At 39.7% G+C, this 22604-nt stretch overlaps 1 protein-coding gene across 6 annotated transcripts in view; it reads right to left on the bottom strand.

Moving 5' to 3' along the window:
* The window catches only part of EBF1 (EBF transcription factor 1), a 447315-nt gene that overhangs the window by 417589 nt on the left and 7122 nt on the right, over nt 1-22604 (bottom strand). For all 6 annotated transcript variants that reach the window (XM_020791311.3, XM_020791274.3, XM_078385600.1 and 3 more), the window contains exons 5-6: nt 9821-9894; nt 1986-2054 (exon numbers count right to left, since the gene is read on the bottom strand). In XM_020791311.3, the coding sequence (XP_020646970.1) occupies nt 1986-2054; nt 9821-9894 (143 nt within the window). The remainder of the gene's footprint in view (nt 1-1985; nt 2055-9820; nt 9895-22604) is intronic.

The raw sequence follows: 22604 nt of genomic DNA, 5'->3' as shown, positions 1-22604 counted from the left end.
AAGAGCTTTTTCTTATGAAGTAGAATTCAGAGAAGTTCAGATTATTGTATCTTGATTTACTTAGAGAATCTATGAACAAACCTTCTGTCCTTCCAAGCCAATTCCTTGAGGAAAAGCAAATCACGAAGCCTCTAAAACCTTATTCAGTAAAGGGTTGATCTATGTGTGAAGAGAAAATACTAATCCTCCCTACCTCCATTACAGTGGACAGCAAATGTCAGAAGAAGGGCTGCCAAACACAGAAGAAGCTCTCCTTTTCATTCTGTTGCTTTCCAAGTGAAGATGAGAAAACAGAGACAATGTTTTCTCTTCATGTGTCCAGATTAGTCCTTTCCTAATCGCTTAATTCACCATAGGTTCTCATTTTGTCTTCACTGGGAAACGATTACCAGTTGCGGAAAGACCAAGGATAGAAAACCATGGCTTGAAGTCAGTATAACATCCCAGCCTGTTTTGAAGCTAGCAACCATACTTCCTGATTTCAGATGAAATGAGAAAGTATGGCTGACTAGAGACTTTCTGGTTTGATTGCATTCAGCATAGAAGGAAGACTGAAGCCATTGTCCCTACAAACGAACATAAACTTCTTTCATGTCTTGGCTTATTATGAAAAGATGTGATCACCTGACCACATGCAGCAGCTGAGGCTTCGTAACACCAGAGCCAATCAAACTCAATCTGGTCAGCAAAACACTGCAGACATTTCCATCAAGTCACTATTAAGCGTCTTTCTGCTAGACTGTTAGGAACAATACTGAGAAAGATAATATCAATTTAGTTCCTTCTGATGCATCCAACAGTGCCACTATTAATACTGCAGCACTCTATGATACTCCTTGGATACTCTACAATACACTTTGTGATTCCCACAATGACATAGGCTGGCTCCATCACATATGTAACGTTCACCTTTGCAACAAACTACCTGAGGAATATTTTCAAAGACGTTTGCGAGATGCTACTACAACAGAAGCTGTCATATTTTAATAATAATAATAATAATAATAATAATAATAATAATAATAATAATAATAATAATAATAATAATAATTGATTCTATATATTTCTACATGCCTTTTTTCCAAATAAAGTTCCACTGATCTCAACAGAGCTTTCCATCTATAATCTATGCTTAAGTACCACCAAACACAATTGCATATACTATAAATCTTATTTTCACAGATAACAGAATACCCATTTGCACCACCACCAGACACTGCACTTTCTGATAATACAACAAAGAAAACACAAAGAGCCTAAAATAATGGACATTAATTTAGATATTAAAGCAAGAGGCAGAATTCAGTTCTACAGTTATAAGGGACTTATTCGCTTAAGTGATGATAGATAATACCAGCCTTGTGTGGTCACTAGATTCTCCCGGAGTAGCACTACATTGTAAGAGTTTATCATATGTTTCCATATGACAAGTTTCAAAAATTAAAATACAAACATGACAATTTGGTCACGGTGTCATCTAATTTTCAAACCTGCAAAGTGCAAATTGCACAGAAGGACTCCAGTAAATTTATTGTTCTGTGGTGATTTATTTGGTCGTGTCAGATTAGTAATTTGGATCGGTTTGGAAACCATAATAACTAAGACAGGCAAAATTAATTAATCAGCTGACAATACAATCAAAATGGCACTCAAACCAAAGGAAGCAGTCTGGAAACAAGGCAACCAGAGGAGGGGAGTGGTGGCAAAGAATAATATCCCTTCAGGAGCATGAATCAGATACTATCACTCGGGAGCTCCATAGAGCCTCCTCCTGCTTTTACAATCCCATATGGCCTTTCCATGAGAATCAAAACCTTACAGCACCACCGCTTGCTCACAAACAGCAAAATTACGCCCATGGAGGCACAACATCACTCTTTGCCCATTAGCAACACCGGGCAGGTGTTTCATTATAATGAGCCGCACCAAATAAATAAATAAATGACGGCGACATAAATTCACAGAAAAAGGATAGCAGTCCTTACCTGTCAATTATCACTGGATCCGAAGGAGTCTCATTTCTGTTGCCGCAGCTTTTCTTGTCACAACAGCGGCTGCAGAGCAAAAGGGAGAGGATTTAGTGCAGCCATTACACTCTCCAAATCATAATTACAAATACAGGCGGGTTCACATTGCCAGCTAGAGTTACCATTCTCTCCCTGCCTGGAAGTCAGTCGAATATGGTGGGTCACAGAGGGGTTAATTACTAGGTTTAACTTCTTGTACAGCTGGCAGGCACGCCCCAGCTACAAATGGGCAGAAAGGACGAACCACGGTGGGGAGGGGGGGCTCCCCCTCTTTCACAGATAATAATGCCAGAGTTATTGAGATAACTATAATGGTCTTCTCCGTCAACATAGCAAATAGTCCAAGGTATCCTATAAGTAAATGAAAACAAGGAGTAGGTACCTAAGCCCTATAGGGAACTGATGGTTTTAGCAATCCCGTTCTAAGGCCTGGGGATCTGGGTTTTTTTCTCTGATGACAACAAAAACAGCAGCAGCACTTTCTGCACTTCATGGCTGTGAAGTTGTTGTACCGATCCTGAAAGCAAGTGGGGGGGGGGGGCGGGGGAGGAGAGGCATACATCCCAAGCTCATGTTTTTCCAATTGTATTATTTAAGGCCACATTCTTGAATTTTCTGCAGGGGTGCTGCCTGAAATCTATCTGGAATAAAGACAATCACTGAACAAATGAAATCTAGTTGTGAGCCGTAGCTTTGCATTTATGCCTTACTAGCAGATAATCGACAATTTCCAACATGATGTATTTCTTTTTGACTCCAAATGCTGAAAAATGTATAAACATCTTAAACAAGCAGTCCTTAGCATTGAGCTGCTTTTCTACTTAGGACTTCATGCTGCAGGATCAATATCCAGTGGAAGGCTAATCATCTAATGAATCTTACATAATTTAAGATTTTCTACCAAAAAAGGAACAATGTTTTCCAATTATTCACCTTCGTCCACTCATGAGACTAGTCCTATTTAAATAACCACCAGAACCACAACAATTACCACTACATGGTACTGGAGAAAGGCTATATCTTTATAGGATGATATAGCCAGGGTTGTAATCTTAAACACATTTCTTAGGGGGCACATTTCACTGAACGGAGCAGGCCCTTTTTCTGAAAAACATGCATAAGACTGCACTGCACACCTCTTCAAAATAGGCTCACCAGTTAGTAAATTGTGAGCAAAAGCTGTTTCCTTCAGTAGTTACCACAGAAGGGCAAAATGGAGCAATCATGTTTACTAACAGGTCTCTTCAATTAATCACATATTCCCAGAAAAACTAACTGCTAACCAGAATTTTTGGTCAACCATTTAGTCAGGTCACTCAGTTAAAACCCTTCCAATCAAACACACACCAGACAAAAACTAAATGAAAAACTCAAAGTATTCATAACAGACATCCTTACAAAAATGACAGCTGGCAAAAGTGTTGTCTAAAAAGAGATGTTTCCCCTTTACTTTTGAGCTACCAGCTTTTGAACCAACCCCTTCAACTATCTGCAGCAAATAGCAAGGTGATCATGTTGACTTCCATGAAAAGAATAACATGTTGGTTTCTAAAGACTGGAACCACTGCTAAGACAGGGGATCACCCCATTTTTTCTGTCCAGTTTGCCATGCTATTTCCCTCACACAGAGAGAGTGTTGAATCAAAGATGCAAGCCTAACACAGCATTCACCCATGTATCCAAAAAAGGGGAAAGAACCTTTTTTCACTGATGAATAAATATGTGTGTTGTCATACCACTGGTATAGTTATGAGGGATCTTTAAGGAGATGACAAATGCTCTGGTGCAATTTAGGTTGCAGTCCTACACAAGCTTTCACATGGGACTTTCTTGTGAATAAACCTGTGTAGAATTATGCTGTAAATCAGAATGAAAAACTGACTATCAACTATTCATATTTTGTACTACATCTCTCAGTCTCTTACCACTGGCTTTGCAGGCTGGGCACAATGAGAATGATAGCCCAAAACCAAAAGCTTTCCTGCCCCTGCTGCAAATCTTAAACAAGTGGAAGAGCAGCCTTTGAACTTTCCTGGGAATCTTGATATTCTAATGAGTCTGTAAGTCAGGAATACAGACATGGTTCCACCTAATGTCATCATGTTTACTATACACACTTTGAAGGCCTGAGCCTTGCTTTGATGAGTCACCAACAGTGCCCTCATCACTCTGTTTAGTGACTGTGTCAATACCTAAAAAGGAAAGGTGAGTTAATAGAAGTTATTCATAGCACCCCCTGCTAAAGCTGAGGGAATGCATCCCTTTGCATCTTCCACATTGTCGGTGTGTAAGTTAGAGTGTGCATACTGGTATGAGACAGACACACTCTCACTGATAGCCTACATATAAATCTTATTAGGACTTGTGCATTCAATTTTCCCCCGAAAGGAGTTCAGCAGACTAAGTGGAGAACTGGGACCTGAAAGGTAACAGGCTGTAGAACTTCCTCAAGGGTATTATAAATACACATTTTAAGCAATATAACCTTTGTGAGATTAAGCTTTAAATAAAGGATACTTCTACTACATCAAATACATTTTTTAAAAATTTATACAAACATGTTAATCATGTCAGTTATTCAAAGTGAATTCACGCCGGTTATGGAGATGAAAAAAAATTAAGCCAAAAAAGTAACAGAAATAGTTCAAGGAAGTAACTGAGAGCCAAACCAGGCTTTATAAGAGTTATGCGTTCCTCTTCAAAATAAATCTGGGAAGATCCAATATGGATTTCACTATCAATGAATGGAATGAGGGAATTAACTATTTCCTCCTAGCATTAAGGCTGAGATCCAAACCACACAAATCTCGAGATTAGTACGAGCTAGAGATGAGAAAGCAAAACAGCACAAGACATGTGCCTACAGGTTTTCTTCACAACCCACTTACATGTTTATATATAATAACAAAAATATCAATCACTCCCACTTAGTTGTTATAATGCTTGCTGGATTTGGTGCTTGAGGAGCTTCAAGAAGATAGCTAGAATCCCAGTTAGAAGGGCCATGGGCCATGCTGGTTAGTTCTATCTATCAGCTAGTATGTATACCTAGTTATAGTTTGAATAGTCTCACCTTGACCAGGTGCTGCTGTCCCCTTTTGGCTAATATCATGACTTCTCTTGTCTATGGCAGCTTCCACAACGTTGTGACACAAAGCCAAGACCTAATCTAGGGCCACTTTTTAAAAAATTGTGATACAGTTCCCAAACCTCATCAAAGGCAACTTGCATACCTGTCTATTGGCACTGTAAAACCAAGTAACAAAAAAAGCAAACACAGAGACAAACAGCAGTGAGAGAGCTGCTTAACAAGAGCCTTTGCTCACAGGTTGGTAATCTTTCTTTCCGTCTACCCATCACAAGGGCTACTATCACAAATTAGCTTTCGAAGATACTCCTGTAATGTGAATTATGATGGAAAAAGTGGCTAGAATATGGTTGCTTGTGCTCAGCATTTTTTATCATCAAAGGAATTATCTCTTTAAGATACTATGAAATTCTGAAAAATAAACAAATAGCTGTCTGAAATCCCAATCCAGCGTTGTCATTTCTTATCCGCTCTCATCCTCTAAGATTTGAGTTCTTTGTCTCCTCTTCCACTACACAGCTTATTTTCCTCCCACCACAACTCCACTGCTGTAAAGTACTCGGTTTTGGTGACATACACTCAAAGTTTTATTATGCTGTTAGCCTTGATCGAAGGCACTGCTGAAAGTTGTTTGGGAATTAAATATCTAAAACAAGCTATTTTGAAGCACAGGCCTTCACTATTTCATGTCTGGAATGAAGAAATTTCATCTTAGAGAGAACAAGCTGTCTTTCACACCATATGGCTAATGGTAGTGCATAGCAATTAGCTGGGCTGATTAATGGGGAACAGACTCTAATTTTATGCTTATAATTGAGACTGCATTTGAACCCCTGGTGCAGATTCAGCACATCCCAACTTTCACTTACAAAGGGCAGGAAAGCAATGAGCAGTGAAATCAGAAATCCCCCCCAACACGCATGCACACGTGTACACAGAAAACGTTAACCTTCCTTATTGTCTGAAAGTATGACATTGGCACCATTGGTCATAGATTTGTGTAGCAAGATCAGGATCCTGACATATAAACAACATCCTTGATACTTCTGTCAACATCAACACCTACGATTTAGCTTAGCCGTAAAATATGTTAATAGGGGGTTTAGCTTCGTATTTCAAGTAGACACTGGCAATTGTTTTCCATTCTTCCCTAGAAACATATCAAGAAACAATATTGTAAAAGTGATTGAGAAAATTAAATAATGTTTTTTCGGGCTCACAGAGTGCTACTCCTGTCCTCTGAAGATGCCAGCCACAGAGACTGGTGAAACGTCAGGAGGAACAACCTTCAGAACAAAGAGCCCGAAAAACCCACAACAATCATTAGATCCCAGGCATGAAAGACTTTGTGAATACAAAATTAAGTAATCTTCCTATAGGCCCTTCTTTGGTTGGTACCTTTTTCTTATCTTAGATTGCAAGAGATTGGGACAGAACAGGACATACCCATTCTTTTTAAAGACCCAGTTCTATAGATGGCACTATACAACTTAAAGAAATATTATTATTATTATTATTATTATTATTATTATTATTATTATTATTATTATTATTATTATTATTATTATTATTATTATTATTATTCAAAAACACAGGCAAAGTCAAAATTATAAAAACATTGACTAGTACTATATAACAGATACAAGTTTTAACCAAAAACCTAAGTGTTTGTTAAATATCAGTGCAGTATGTATGCTGTTCCTAATATTGTTTTTGTAGTTCTGCTGGTCTGATTTATGAGATCTGCAACTGCTCATAGTACTAGGTGAAATTTATTGATATTATTCCCAAAGCCCCAATGACTACTGGGACCACTGACGTGTGTCTCTTCCAGAGGTGAGATGTTTCGATTGCCAGGTCTCTGTATCGTTAGTTTTTCCAATTCTTTACAGTGGACCCTCGACTTACAGACGGCTCCACTTACAGACTTTTTGAGTTACAGACTTCTCTGGCTGCAAAATTTAGGTTCGACTTGCAGCCGGAGAATCGACCTACAGACAGGAAAAAACAAAACAAAATGGAACAAAAATGGCCGGTTACGGATTAATCGGTTTTCAGTGCATTGTAGGTCAATGGAGCCTCGACCTACAGACTTTTCGACCTGCAGCCACCGTTCCAATACAGATCAATTCCGTAAGTCGAGGGTCCACTGTATTTTCAACTCTGACATTCCCTGGAATTACAATGTCAATGATCCGGACATTTCTTTGTTCTATTACTATTATGTCTGGTGTGTTATGTTCAAGGTGTCTGTCCATTTGGATCTGGAAATCCCACAAGATCTTGACTTCCTCATTCTCTGACACCTTCTCTACCTGATGTTCCCACGAATTTTTGGAGGCCGGCAAGTTATATTTTTTGCATAATAATCAGTGCACTAACTTTTCCACTCTATCATGTCTAACTTTGTAATCTGAGTAGTAGTAGTAGTAGTAGTAGCAGCAGCAGCAGCAGCAGTAGCAGTAGCAGTAGGATCCAACATGTCACTGCAGCCATAAATGTTTAGGACTTGAACTTTAATTATTTTTGTCTAGTCCTTTGGATTTGCCCATTCACCAGAAACACTGAGATACATACATTTATAGTAACAACAACAGCAGTCGTAGCAGCTACCACTCAGCTATGAATAGATATTATATTTAAATATTCATAGTTTAAAAAATAAGTTGAATTGTGCACATTTTAAAGACAGCCAAGTAATTTATGGTGGTACTGGAAATGAAAGAAAGTTTTATCAGTATTAGAATTCTATTTGCCATCTGTTTACAAAATCACAGGAAATGTCACCATGATCTAGAATAGAACTAGGTCTTAAGTATGCTAAAGTCTATCTGAAAGCACTTCCACATAAGTATACACAACATTCCTCTGAACTTTCTTCAGTTCTACCCACTGCAGGGACTGCCATCTTCTCAGAGATAAATGTTAACAGCTGCATAATAGGCAGAAATTCAACCCATGTTCCTTTTTTTCTGCATGAAGCACTCCATTGATTTTCTTTGCTTTTGCTCAGTTCTCTATCCTGTCCTGATCTTCTTCAGTCTTTTTTTTTTCCTTTTAAGGTATCAGCTGACCCTTCCAACTGGGAATTATTTGCAAATTTGCTGTACATCCCTCTACTCCTTCATCCACGTCATACTAAATTTGCTGAACAACACCAAGCCTAGGTGAGAACTCTTCATTCACTACACTTGTCAATTCAGTCCAGGTTAACAAGAATTCGTCAGGTGTGGTTTATTGGCCACTCACAAATCCACATAACTAGCAGTAACTACCACACGTTTCCTTGTTGTCTTTCTGCCCCTCGTATAGGTAAAAATGCTCTCAATGTCAAGGGAAATAGATAACTATGAAAAGGAGGCCCATGCCATGCTTTGAAACTTACTAGGAAGATGGTCCTTATTCCAAAATGGATCCTAGTAAGCTACAGCAGAATTTATGGTAATCATCTGAGGAACTTTGCTTCACATCAGAGCTTCTCTACATAGACATTCCTGAAATACCTAAATATCCACAAACGTCTTCTAAACTGCTGGGCCACAATTATCAACATACCCTTAAGGGCCTTCCTGAATGTTTGCCACATTATGTCAAGCCATTATTTTTCAACCCATGCCTTACACGGGTATTGTACTTTTAAAAAGTACCATTTCAAGCTAGTGTGGATAATGGGAGTTGCAATCCAACATATCCTGGGGGGGTGATTGCACAAGGAAAAAAAAAACCTGATCTGTCTTTTTTTCACAAATACTAGCTCTGCCAAAAAGCACAACTGGGCAAATCTTTTCTTGCCATAGAGCTAAACAGGTTCAGTTGCTAAGTGGTCCTAATCAAATGACTGTTTAAGGGAAAGTGACCAGGACTGGTTCAAAAGCTGGCAACCTTGAGGCAGTCCTTCATGGAATCAGGAAATTCAGTCCTTTGGAAATAGCACCTGTAGGGTTCCTGTTGTTTCTAACTTTGGTCCGTTTCAAAGGAGCCAGAACTGAATAAAGAGAGGTATGGAAAGAGTTCCAGACAAGGACAAACCTTGTACAGAGCCAATGACCTCTTATGCAAGGCTTCAAAATGGGTATACATTTGCTACCATGAATGCAGTCATTGAAAGGAAGAAGGCATAGTAAACCTAAGCCTGAATATCTTTGCGGCATCCAAGCCTTACGTCTGCATTACAGATATCATCACCTTGACCACAGACCATATTCCCTTCCTTGGCCTCCAAATTCCCTTCATAAGCAGCTGAGATTGTATCTCAGTGCTGAGAATAAATGTAAAGTATAGGCAACAATCTCACTTCCATCTTGGTCCAGCTGAACTAAAGTCCATTGTGACTGTAATAATTTAATGTGTACCACTGGAATTTCTGTCAGATAATTATTTATGAAGTCTGCCACTTAAATGCCTTGTTTGCTCGCTTCTGTATTTGCTTGTCTGAGTATGAAAGTATTTTCCATATCTATTTAGGGTCCAATATCTAAATGGAAACCTCTCACATATTGTTCAGAACTGAGCTCTAACAGATAATAGGAAATGGGCACAACAACTTTGACTTTGCTGCTAATTAGATACACAGATCTGTGTTATTTTGAGCTTCTTGGAGGTAACCGAAGCTACAGTTTAAGTCCCAGGTTCAGGTTCAACCTAGTTTTCAAGGCAGAAAAGCGTTTTCTCCATGCCAATTAAATGCCATTGGGATCTTCCTTACCTGCACATGATTTCATGGGTGAGCAGAACTCTGCACATTTCTGGGTTCTTGTCTTGGCCTTCATATACTATCGCCTAGAAAGAAAAGATGGGGGATTTGATTTGATTTCATTTTTTTAAAAAGGAAAAACTGCAGAACGAATGTGCCTGGAGAAAAATGATCACTGTCACAGTACATAAATGCATAACTATGTGGCAAGACAGTTAGCTTTGCTTAAACAGACGGCATTGTTGCAAAAAAAAAGTGCCTCGAGATTTTTGTTGTTGGTGAGCCCCACAAGCCAAGCGGAGAGAGTCCCTCTCTCTCTCTCTCTCTCTCTCTCTCTCTCTCTCTCTCTCTCTCTCTCTCTCTCTCTCTCATCTGCTTTAACCAACACATTATGCACATCTTTCAACCAGTCTGTAGGTTACAGTGTTTTTTTTAGTAGTCAAGACAACCACAATGTTCTTTTCAATTCAGAATAAAATATAAACTTAATAGTGTAAGAAGAAGAAAAAAAGCACATACAGGAAGGCTCAGTCAAACACTATAGGGCCTATTCATAAGATTAAAAAAAGTTAATATATTTTTAATTCAAAAAGCATGGCTGTGCACTTAACTAGCTACCACATGAGTACAGAAACTGATTCACACCATGCTCAGTAAAACTCCAGCCTAGTTAACTGTGCTAACAAATTAAAGCAAAGCAAATTCCTGTAAATGCAAATAAACAAGTTCAGGAAAACAAGAGGAGAAGACAGTGTAACAGACACTCCAGTATCTGGTCTCCCTTAGCGAGATTTCTGTCTGCTTTACGGGTTATATTTTTAGATGTACCGCTCAGAATGGAATGACACATCATAACAGCTTTCCCCAACTTGCCCTGCTCTGCATGGTGGGACAGGGAAGATGGGAACTGTAGTACGCTGAATTGCACCAGGATGAGGAAGGTTGCACTAAGCCACCAAACATGTGCTTGGCTGTCAAAACTAAAGGGGGTCTTGGAGTTCCTTTGTAAGAGGAACCAATGTAGGAGGGCTACTGAGCCTTTCTGTCAAATTCCACTCACCTCTACAGCATCCAAGCCCCTGCCCTAGACGTTGCATCTTACTGGTTCCAGACACAAAGGGTAGAAAAACGTGGGCAGAGGCAACAGGTTATGTGGAAGAGCCATGAAGGAAGATGGGTGAGCAGAAGAAAAATTACTCGGGACTTTCTTATCTCCCAGGTTCTACTCTATGGATGCTGCATCATTAACATAGCGCCAAACACAGCATCCTTGTTTCAGCCACCTTAGTACCTGTCCACTCCTTCAGGGTGGACAGGTATATTTGTCAGTTCCAGTTCCGTGTCTCAGGAATTCTTGGTGACAAAATCCAAGTTTGTTGCCATGTCATGGATGAAATTCTCCTTCATTTTTCAATTCGAAAATGATGGGAATTTTGACAGCGGCTGTCTGTTTCCATTCCTCCTGTACCTTAAGGCTGTAATCCTATGTTGCCTTGAAGTCAATGGGGGACTAACAGCTGAGTAAATAAATAAAGAAGAGGCCGTTTAGCCAGGTCTGGCTTTCCCGATCATACGGCCACATTACTATTTATCTAAAAGATTCATATAGGAACCAGAACAGAAATCTGAGTTCTCTACCTGAAGGAAATATGGCCTTTCTCCCGGCACAAAACGTACACTTAGTTTAAAAATGCAAGAAGTAAGCAAGACAGCAAATACCTAGGAAAGAGACTTTGTGTAATGAATGGTAAACAAAGAGGAATACCAATGGGGCAGGTGGGGAAATCAGCCTGGCATGTGCCTCCCATTAAAAAGAAGAAGAGGTTTTATATAGAGAAATCACTAGGTTTTTCACGGCACAAAACTCTGCCCACCTGCACATGGTGATCAAAGTTATGTGGAAGAAACTGTTCCAGGGGCCTGCAAAGGCAGAGCCATCCCAAAGAATAAGAGCTTATTGCTGAAAACTGTAGCAAACAAATTTATGGAGGTCCCATAAAAATGGCAAGCAGCCTCACGCAGGGAATACTGCTGTGCAATGGGCATATGTTTTTGCAGGACTGAGCTCTGCATTTGCAAGACTTAACCTTTGCTGCCATCTTGTTAAAAGTAGGCCATTAGTAAAGGCCTTTTACTACACTGAGCAAATACAGAAGAGGGCTGGGCTCCTGTGTCGTTCTTTGCTAATTACACGGAGGAAAGGGTTTAATCAGGAGACGTTTCTCCTGCAAAGGTAGGTAAACGTGCCCCTCCTCAAACAGCTTCCTCTACACAACAGTGAAAAGGAAAGAAACCCTCCTGTCCATTATACCTGCTTGTCCTGCATTTTGCAAGTTAGAGGTGTCAAAACAGATCAGCAATTCATATTTTGCAAAAAGACGGGAAAAGAAGAAATGATGATGTGTATGTCTTCTTTACTGTATTATTATTATTATTATTTTAATCACTGGGTCCAGTGTCTAGAAACTTTAATAAGCATAGTCATATTTATTTATTTATTTATTTATTTATTTATTTATTTATTTATTTATTTATTTATTAGATTTTTATCCCGTCCTTCTCCTCAAATAACTCTTGAATCACTTACAGTTCATTAGTTTGTCAGTTTCTGCACAACATAGAGAATAATAGAAGACTTGCCTCACTAGATAGATAAAAGTTCTACGTTGCTATTTTCTCTTGCATGGTGGCTATCAAAATTCTTTTATCCCACTACTATGAGTTATACTGCTCCTGAACATGAGGGGCTCCATTTCAGTTCTGATGACCATAAATAAGGCCACCGGAATGTAGGAAGTTGCAGGTTACACCTAGCTTAATACTGTGCTTCACATGGCTTTGTATTGATGGGGCACAACTAACATCACCTTTGATGCCACTGTTGCAATCAACAGGAGCGCTTTACAGGTCCTTATTAAACCTACTATTATGTCAAACTAATGCTTATCAGAGGATGCAGTGGGGTCCCTAAATACAATCAGGAAAACTCCCTAATACTGTATGTCAGGAAGGGGAACAGCAGCTAAAAATACATGAGATAAAACACCGCATGAGGCAACTGGGCAGGATTGTAACTTTGCTATGGGAATAGGAGAAAAGAATGGAGATTGCCTGAGCAGCAGTCATGAATCTTAGCCAGCAAAAGTAGTTGCTTAAACACAGTATTATCCCACTCCAGCACTGTAGACTATATTTTAGTATGATTTAGTATAGCCATAAATAATACCACTGATGTTGCTGTAGCTTTCCACAGCATTGCAAGCAACCAACTTCAGTGTTTGAAAAAACTTTAATGGTGCTCACACATACCACGTCTCTCTCTCTCTCTCTCTTTCTCTCTCTCTCTCTCTCTTTTTAAATTTTTTTGACTTCCAGATAATGCCCTGTCCAACACAGTCACCAGTAGGGAGATTCTGGAAGCTGTAGTGATAAAAGTAATTTTTCCAATAGTTTTGTATGGATTGTTGTGCTCAGTTGCTTTTAATGTGTTTTTAATATTGTTTTGAATTACCATTTCTTTAGTATTTATGTATTTATTTATTTAGCTTATATGCCGCCCACACCACCCAAAGGTCTCTGGGCAGCTTACAACAATAATACTTGATCTTTTTGTATACTTACTGCTTTTAGCTTTTCAATATCATCTTTTTTTAATGATGTAAGCTGCCTTGGGCCCTTTTCAGGAGATAAGAACATTTTATTTGAGGTAAAAAATATTTTAAATAAATAAAATACATAGCAGGGTTTTGTGTTTTATTTGTATTTTAAAATACATAGCGGAAGGTTTTGATTCAATCCTTGTTACCTGTAATGAAATGGGTTGTGCCTAAATTTTTAAAAGGTGTTACCATACAAGTTATAATGGGCCAAGAGGCCCAAGTCTTCTGGCCCTCCATAATACAGCATCACATTTCCTAGTCACATTCATATTCAGGTTTACATCCTATTTAACGTCTCAGTACCTTTATATGCGCACTACACCATTTTCAGAGCAATTTTGAACTAATTTCTACCTTTAACAAAGGCTTTTAACAAGCAGGCATCCATGGAAAGGGTCGCATTTCTCAAAGCACCCCATCAACAGTCGCCTTTCATGCTGCACTGTTATGCAGAATGAGAAATCCTCTTATGTGCCAGGAGAACAGAACTTGGGGTGTTTTCAATTCAGTAAATGCTTGGATTCAACTCAGGAAACTCTTGGATTTCTTTTTATTATTTTTACACTGCATTTGGAGTTTAAGTTTACAAACCATCATGACCAGATATAGGTTGTAATTTTTTACTTTTATTGTTTTGTAAAGCAGGGTCGATGTGTTGTGAATCTGACAAGTTTAAGTGTTAAAAATAGTAGTAATAATACTCTTAGAACTGCAGAGCTCCACAGGGACCCCCTGGATCTGGAGCCCAGCCCCTGTCAAGGAGGCACGGTGAAGAATCAGAACTCGCAACCTCTGTCTAAACCACTGAGCTGTCCAGCAGTTCCAAAATGTCTCAAGCATAATTAAAAGGCCCTGCAAAGGACTAGGATTGCAGGAGGAGGAAGAGCGAGTACATGATTGAAAGGGGCCTGCAGGAAGGAAAGAATACCAAAGGCTTTATTGTGATTGATGAGTCACGATATCTGGGCTTTCCCCAAAAAAGTTAATGCAGCTGGTGGGGCGAAGGAGTTCTGTGCTGAATAATTGATTGTGCGCTTAATACGGCACAGGAGGGCCCCCAAGGAATCTTTCCCGAAGAGAAATAAAGACACCGAAGCCCCACTATTGGGCATGCTCCTCATACACCATGCTCCTCATACACCAGTCTTGCAAGCACCGGAGTCAGTGCGGGTTTAATTGCAGCAATATCAACATCACGAGCAGCTACAATTAAAAACGAGTGGATTTAATTCCCTCTCTTTCTCCACTTCCTCTCCCTCTCTTCTTGCTCCTGTTATGCTTACTTAACCTCCAGGTACCTGCTTTAAAAAATAATAATCAGCCAGCTAAATAACAATAATGAAGAAACAGAGTCCAACAGTGCGGTATCTAATCACCTGTCTATTGTGTTTAACATCAGCAACCTTTTTGCTTGTGTGTGTAAAACATCCTTAGCCTTGCAATCCACTGGGGCCAAATTTCTATGGTGCTGGTTGTTTTCAAAAGAAAACTGTATCCAAGTGGACAAGCATTGTTTGCTGGAAGGGCAGGGGGAGAGACACACAATGACCCTCACTACTCTGAGGACCCTCTTCCACGAGCCCCATACAGAAAAAAGTCACCAAGAACAGATTCTGATTGGAATCATGGACATACAGTAAGCCGGCAATTATGGAAGCGGCAGGCACAGCCTGGACAGCTGTCCCCCGTGCATCCAGACACGCCTGGGCCACACATTTGGCCAAGCACTCCTTCGCACTCCAAAGTGTGTGGCCAACAGCTGTCAATATGGCAGGACCACTGGTGAGATTGTTCTTATCTGTGCAGTATTTCCCAGCAGGATTCTGGCCCATGACTTTTTCATCTCCCTTATAAGGTTGCCAAAGAAGGACAATGATAAAACAACAGCTTGGCCCTGCTACTGTTTAGCCTGGAGCTAAATACTAGAACCTGCAGTTCAAACTAGCACTCAAGGAACAACTACAGTATCTGAATCAGACTGAAGACAGGCAAGCCAATTCCTTAGCCATAGATTTGAATCCTGCAGATGTGACTTCCTTTACTGATAAAGGAAGTGCATGGCTTGCATGCAAGGAGGTCCCAGATTCATGTCCTGGCTCAGAAAAACTCCTGCTTGAGACCCTGCAGAGAACTCTAAGCCTGTTAGATTCATGTCCAGAATCGCTACAAGGAACTGTGCCATGTCCTCACCAATGCTCAGAAAGACTATGGATAATACGTGGTTACTTTGTGGGGCTACTGCTCTCAGAAGGCCAGCAGTCTGACAAAGGAACATTTCCAAGCTCTATGTGTGGCTACAGATAACAGTGATGAGATGGGCTGTCCCTGAGACTTTCCTGTCTGAGGCAAGGATCATGTTGGTGCCTGACTCCCACTCCGAGTGCAAAGGGTGACTCAACCAGAAGCTGCTTTTTTCTGATCCCGGTGATGGAGCTGCATCCTCCATTATACCTGGAAGCAGCTGGCTACCTCGGAGGGGCCAGGGCCCACCTCTCCCTCCTCCAACACCGTCCTGCCACCTCCTGACATCTGCAGCATTCACTCTCCCTAAAGGTAAAGCAAGCCCACACAGCTATCCAAAGCAATTCGGAGTTGTGTGCCAAAACTGGGGAAATTAGATCCGAAGTGCATAACCATTCTGAGAAGGATTGGCCCTTGTTTCATTCATCCCAGCCAGGGTACAGCACGCGGCCAAAGGCGTACACAAGCAAGAGCGCAGAGAAATACCCATGTGTGTTCCCAGTGATCGAATCACACAATCCCTTCACCTTGCACATGGTGAAATGTACACAAAAAGCTAAAATTGTCCTTTATACCACCTGGCATTACTATGATATTCCCAACCAGTTTACAGCATAGTTGGAGAAGGAGGTATGTGACCAAAGCCTTTATTTCTCAAATGAGGCCAACATTAATACAGTGGTACCTCGCCTTACAAAAGCCTCAGTTTATGTAAATTTCTGTTTATGAACCAAAATCCATAGAAAATTATGCCCTGGTTTATGCTCCTCCTCTTCTTTTTTTCCCTGCTGTATGAAAAGGTTCCCCAGGATGCATTGCGCCTGGAGGGTTTCTAGTGCTGCCCCCATTCCTAGCGCAATCCATGTATGGGTTTACAAAATTTCCGCATGACATAATGTCCTGGAGGGCGCATTAATTTCATAAACCAGGGTATGCCTGTAATCCTCACTAAGGATCTAGGCAGGGCTGTAGTGGAGCCAGGACACACAGGATCTCAGTACTGGGATTTTTTGATGAGCAGGGATAATATCATTGTCTGCCTTTATACTCAGTTCCCTCTCATTTTAGCTGCAGTGTTGTCAGTAGCTTGAGAAGAAGGGGAGGGACGATGGATTTCCAGCAAAAAGACTGTATATCATTATGTGGAAACTCAGCTGTAATGCAAAGGTTTGGGAGGTGGCTTGATCTTGACTACATCATTAGGACCAGTTAGCTTTACAAAAGACCTGTTCCTTATGGAGATTAAAACTGTTAGAACTGGTTTATTGATATGGTAAAAATAGGTACAAGCAATTTTGGACTCTTCTTGGGTGTGTGATGACAGAAACTGTCACAGTGGGTGCCTGCACCTCAATATACATATACTATTTCAGCACTACTCTACGTGAGCAGCTACCTCCTGCCCTTCCTTTTACATTTACAACATGTGTAAATATCACTGAAATTTGTTAACCTGGAACTGCAACAAACATCCTAGACGGCCAAAGCGAAGATTGGTTTAGTTCATGAACCAATCTTGTATATCCTGGATACCAAGATATACAATATTCTACTCAATATCTTGGCTCTCAATCGTTCTTTTTTATGATTTCATCTCTTCCATCAAATATATTGAGCACTATAGCACACTTTAACAAACATACAGCACAACTGTTGGCTCAAGTCACTGTCGGGACTCATAAGCGCTGGTTGCAAATAAATATGTTGGTTTCAGAAAGGAAGTGAGAACGGTTCAGGTCTCAGACCCTCACAGCTGACAGAAACACCAGTTCCTCTGCACTACAGGAAGTCAATAAAATATCGCTCTTTCCCCAAAAACATATTTTGTACACATTAAACAAAAATAGCATATTAGTCTAATTTTGCAAGGATTTTTTTTCATGCTCTGTGAATTGCAGACTAGTAGAGAGGTAATGAGCTAAAGCCATTCTACAGGGTTCCGGTCCAAAGAAGCTTTGTTGTTGTTGTTGTTTAGTCGTTAAGTCATGGCCGACTCTTTGTGACCCCATGGACCAGAGAACGCTAGACCCTCCTGTCTCCTACTGCCTCCCGGAGTTTGGTCAAATTCATGTTGATATGCAGCATTTTTCTTCCAAAGAAGCTTAGCTACTAATAAACAAAATTTACATTAAATGAAGAAGAAGAAGAAGAAGAAGAAGAAGAAGAAGAAGAAGAAGAAGAAGAAGAAGAAGAAGAAGAAGAAGAAGAAGAAGAAGAAGAAGAAGAAGAAGAAGAAGAAGAAGAAGAAGAAGAAAGCAAATGAAGTGAAAGTGTCTGGATAGGCATTACGCCACAGTGGAGCTTGAAACCCAGTGTGGTGTTCTAGTAGAGTGCCAGATGGGATTCAGAAGTGCTGGGTTCAAATCCCTGCTCAGCCATGGAAACTCTTTGAGAATTAGCAATGGTAAATCACTCCTTGAACATTTCAAATACTTCAAAAACCCTACTAGGGTTACCATAATTCAGAAGTGACATGATGGTACATAACAACAATAGAACTAACTCTAATTTGCAAATGTACAAAGGGATCCCCATGGGTAAAGAGAAGAAAAACCACATGAGGTAATTCTTTTGTGTTCTTTTTTGGGAGTTTTAATCTGATGCATAGCATACAGTGAGATCACAGATTTATAGGCAAGAAGGAACTGGGATTCTGACTTTGTTCCACCAACAGCCTAGGGTAGGTGAGTTTTGTTAAGTTCCACTTCCCAATATATTCCTTGGTATTGCACCTTTCAAACACCTACCACCACACAGTGTTGGAGGACTCTCCAGAATAAAGGGGTAGAGAGTTCAGATTGAGAGATTTGAACAAAAATGGCATCTTCCTCCATCCCATCATTGTAAATTCCAATAGATCTAAAGCGTTGCATGGACAAAAGGAGGCCTTCTATCCATAGATAGTTAGGTTAGGCACCAACACAGGAAAATTGGGAGGTTTGTCATTTGAACCATCCCTCTTGCATTCCTAATCTGGGACAGCTCTATCCTGGTCCTCCACTTTTGTAGCACAAGAAAGTGATTTTTCTAAGTTCTACAGATGATATATGCAAGAATGGCCAGCAGAGCAGTTTCAGAGACATTTTGCTGCTTACGGCAAGGAGTAAGATGGAATCCCAACCTTGTTTCTTGTTTTTAACTCAGTGTTTTTATATTCCAGATAGATGGTGACATTACAAATGGAATAGGACAGCCGTGTGACAAATTAGCAGAGGATTAATATGTGTTTGAGAGCCAATGTGGTGCAGTAGACAGAGTGTCTACTAGGACTGAAAGAGTTTTGAGTTCAAATCTCTGCTTGGCCCTGGAAATTTACTAGGAGCTGGTAGTGGTAAACTCAGCAATAATAATAATAATAATAATAATAATAATAATAATAATAATAATAATAATAATAATAATAATAATAATAATAATAAATAATAAATAATAAATAATAAATAATAAAAATAATAAAAATAATAAAAATAAATGCATCAAGTCAATTCCATTTTTTCCAGGATTCTCAAGGTATAGAATATTCAAAAGTAGTTTACCATTATTGTTGCTGTTGTTGCTCTTATTTTGTGGGAGTGCTTTGGGACTATGCAGATTGTCCAAGGCTACACAGGCTGGCTCTTCTCTCAGGAGGCACAGTGAGGCATCGTATACCTGACCTCTGTCTGTGCAGCTCACTGAGTTATTCAGCCAGCTAAATGACCTTAGTAGGGTCTCCATATATGAGAATAAATATGACAACAAACAACAGCACAGTATAATAGTGTGTTGTCACAGTTAACTTTCTGCATCTGTTTTGACAGGATTCATCAACAACTAACTTCACATGTCCATGTGTATAAACCACACAAGCAACTAAATAGGTGCCTAATTATGTGTTCCACAATTAAGTGTTCTTTGCAAAATTACATGGCTGTAAACTGCCCCGAGAGTACTTTAGCACTACAGAATGATATATAAGTCGAAAAACAATAATAATTAAATTTCAGATAATTTTTTTGTGTTATTATAACCTGTTGTTTATAAGCAGCTTTGAAGATCATATGAGTGAAAGACCTGAATCCTGTTCACTGTAATAAAAGATTTAATAGGAAAAAAAACCCAATAAAGAATGCCCAGATTGAGCTCCCTAAATATAACCAATATTTTGCTGCTCAACAGCAGTAAATGAGAAGCTGCTAAATACCATTTCCATTTTCTTGCTCCTGACATGTCTGCCCACTTATCAACATGAAGTCATAGGAGTTAAATAAATCCCCCCCCTCAACGTGTTCATTTGGAAAGCTTCTCAAATATTCACATGGAAACAACTCTAGCGTAAATATCCCAGAACAAATGGCTGTATATTATACAGGAGGGAGCAGTTGGGATGCCAGACTGGGAATGCACTCGGGCCATCTGGCCCAGGCAGTCTCTCCAAAATCCTCAGCTTTGTTTTCACCCCCAGACTCCAAACAACACATTTTCCACTGTGATGGGTTTACATTTTCCCAAACATACAGGTCCTGAGCGTACATGCGCATTTCAGGCTTCAGCATTCTTCTCCTTACGAGGAAATTGAAATCACCTGCGCTTTCTGACACAGAACCAAAGGGATGCCGAAGCTGCTAAAACCTGGCTTGACTGCAAACTTCCAATCGTTTCAAAGGTGCTTTGTGCTCAGCGCCTGGGCTTCTGCTGAGTTCCTTTCCGACTGAATTCATAATATTCTAATCGCATCTGTGCCAGCACCAGAGCCCTGCCATACACGAAGTCAAGAGCTGATTGCCTATCTGCATCCGTTGCCCCCAAATGATTGTGCCATAAATGAAACGCGGTATTTGCTTCATTAGCAGAAATGTGTGTGGGTTTTCTGGGGGGCGGGAGGGGGAGGATTGAAAATGATCTGACATAGTCTTCCCATCAATGATTCACTATAGCATCCAGAATGTCATATACGTTAAACAGAAGCAAACTCTCCAGTAATCGCCTAGACTTAAGGCTGTACAACAGTATGTTAGGGTTGAGCTGTCAGGAAAAACTGAGTTCAACAGTAAAGATTTTGATCTAATATTTAGAATTTTCCATTGACTGGAATCTACTGGGTTGTGTGTACATATCGGTGTATTCATCATTTCAAAGCAAACATACACAGGAGCGTATGCACGCGTGCGCGCGCGCGCGCGCACACACACACACACACAGAGTTTAGCTTGAGATCTCTGAAACAGCTGAGACCAAGTGTGATATTGACACCCAAAGTGAAATATTCACATGCAGTATGCATGACAAACATTAAAACTTCCTTCACTCTGGTTACAATTTTAGGATCATTTCACATATAGGGCAGGGAAAGTAAGCTTACCTACTGGCTCATTACATACGATGTAAACACCAAATTATCAACCCTATCTGAACCAAAGACAAAATTCTAACCCAAACTCTAATCTGGTAACATTGGTGCTACCCCTACTGTCCTGGGGAAAAGCAGAGATGACACAAATATAAGGAAACAGTCAAGTACATACTATAGTACTACTGAAGGTACAGGGATTAATTATGAATAAAGTGTTTCAAGATTTCTTCCCCAACTATGACCTGGTCTATTCTTATGCTTTAGTATGCTGAAAATGTTCAGCTAAGGGGCTAAATTCAGTGTTAGTTAAGTCCACTGATATCAGTGGGATGGAAGTTAGTTGTGACTTACTAGTTTTATTCAGTCTGAATGGTTTTATTTGAATAGGACTAACACTGATAATATCCATAGCTTATGAAATGCTACTATGATTGCCACTGTTTAAGTGGCAATCATAGTAGAAAGACCCAACATCTTTGCATGAGTTTTCAGTATCAAGCACAGTATCATCCAGATATAACAACAAAGAAACAGAGAAAAACTGTTCATAATAATGAGCAGGATAATTCAACTTAAATAAAGTTATTGCAAACACTTTAGGTAAGAAATAGACATCTGTTTCAGGAAAAAGATTAAGTTAATATTCCAAATCAAACGGTTTTGCAATTTAGTTTCTGAAGCTTTGGAGTGAACTTATGACATAATCACTATTGATTTCAAAATGCAAACCAACCCTTCCCTTTTATGTCAATGCCATTTTACTTTACTGGCATACTTCTAGAGACAAAAAGGGCAATTTAGTCAAGCAATAACGGCTGTGGATATTTTTTTTAAATATTCACAAAAGCGTCTGTGAAACAGTGGCTGCAGTCTGGGAAAGTCATGTTGATGAGAATCCATGTGCGCATGTCTCCAGCTGGCACCACACCATTAAAACATGCAGGCTCTTGCCACAGTTTCATTTAAAAGTCATAATTCCATTATCCAATTTGTTCTGAAAGTTGTGTACGGGAATACCATCCCTCTAAGTAGGATGACAATATATATTTAACTTGCATTAAAAATTGAAGAAATTTTCAACCAGGCTTTGCACAGTTTAATTACAAGCTGGAAGTTACTTGAGAACCTCCTATATTATTCACACACTCTGCTAAAGCATGTGGACTGGTGTGCCATATGTAGCCCTGACCCGCCTTATTGAGCATAACCTAACACATCTCCAAAATGTATTTTTCCTATACAAATCTAGCAAGCAGTTTCAAGAAATAATAATCAGTTCACAGCACACTGATATCAAAACACTGACTAGAAGCAAAATAAATATCAGATAATATGCCAACACTGAGTGAATCTAGAAAACAAGTGCCAGTACATATTACCACATTAGTATTTTCTCTTTCATCCAGACAATTGCTTCCATAGCTTCCCTCATCAAATTTATTCCTCAATTCTGGACTTAAGTTATTCAGCAGTGTTACTTTTCTAATCTTTTGTCCTAAACTTCCAGTCCATGCTTTGTCCTAATTTCTGGTTTAAATGCCAAAGGATTTTACTTACAGTATTT

The sequence above is a fragment of the Pogona vitticeps genome, chromosome 2 (genome assembly GCF_051106095.1).
Source record: "Pogona vitticeps strain Pit_001003342236 chromosome 2, PviZW2.1, whole genome shotgun sequence".
NCBI classification, from domain to species: domain Eukaryota; kingdom Metazoa; phylum Chordata; class Lepidosauria; order Squamata; family Agamidae; genus Pogona; species Pogona vitticeps.
This window is presented reverse-complemented; position numbering and strand designations above follow the sequence as displayed.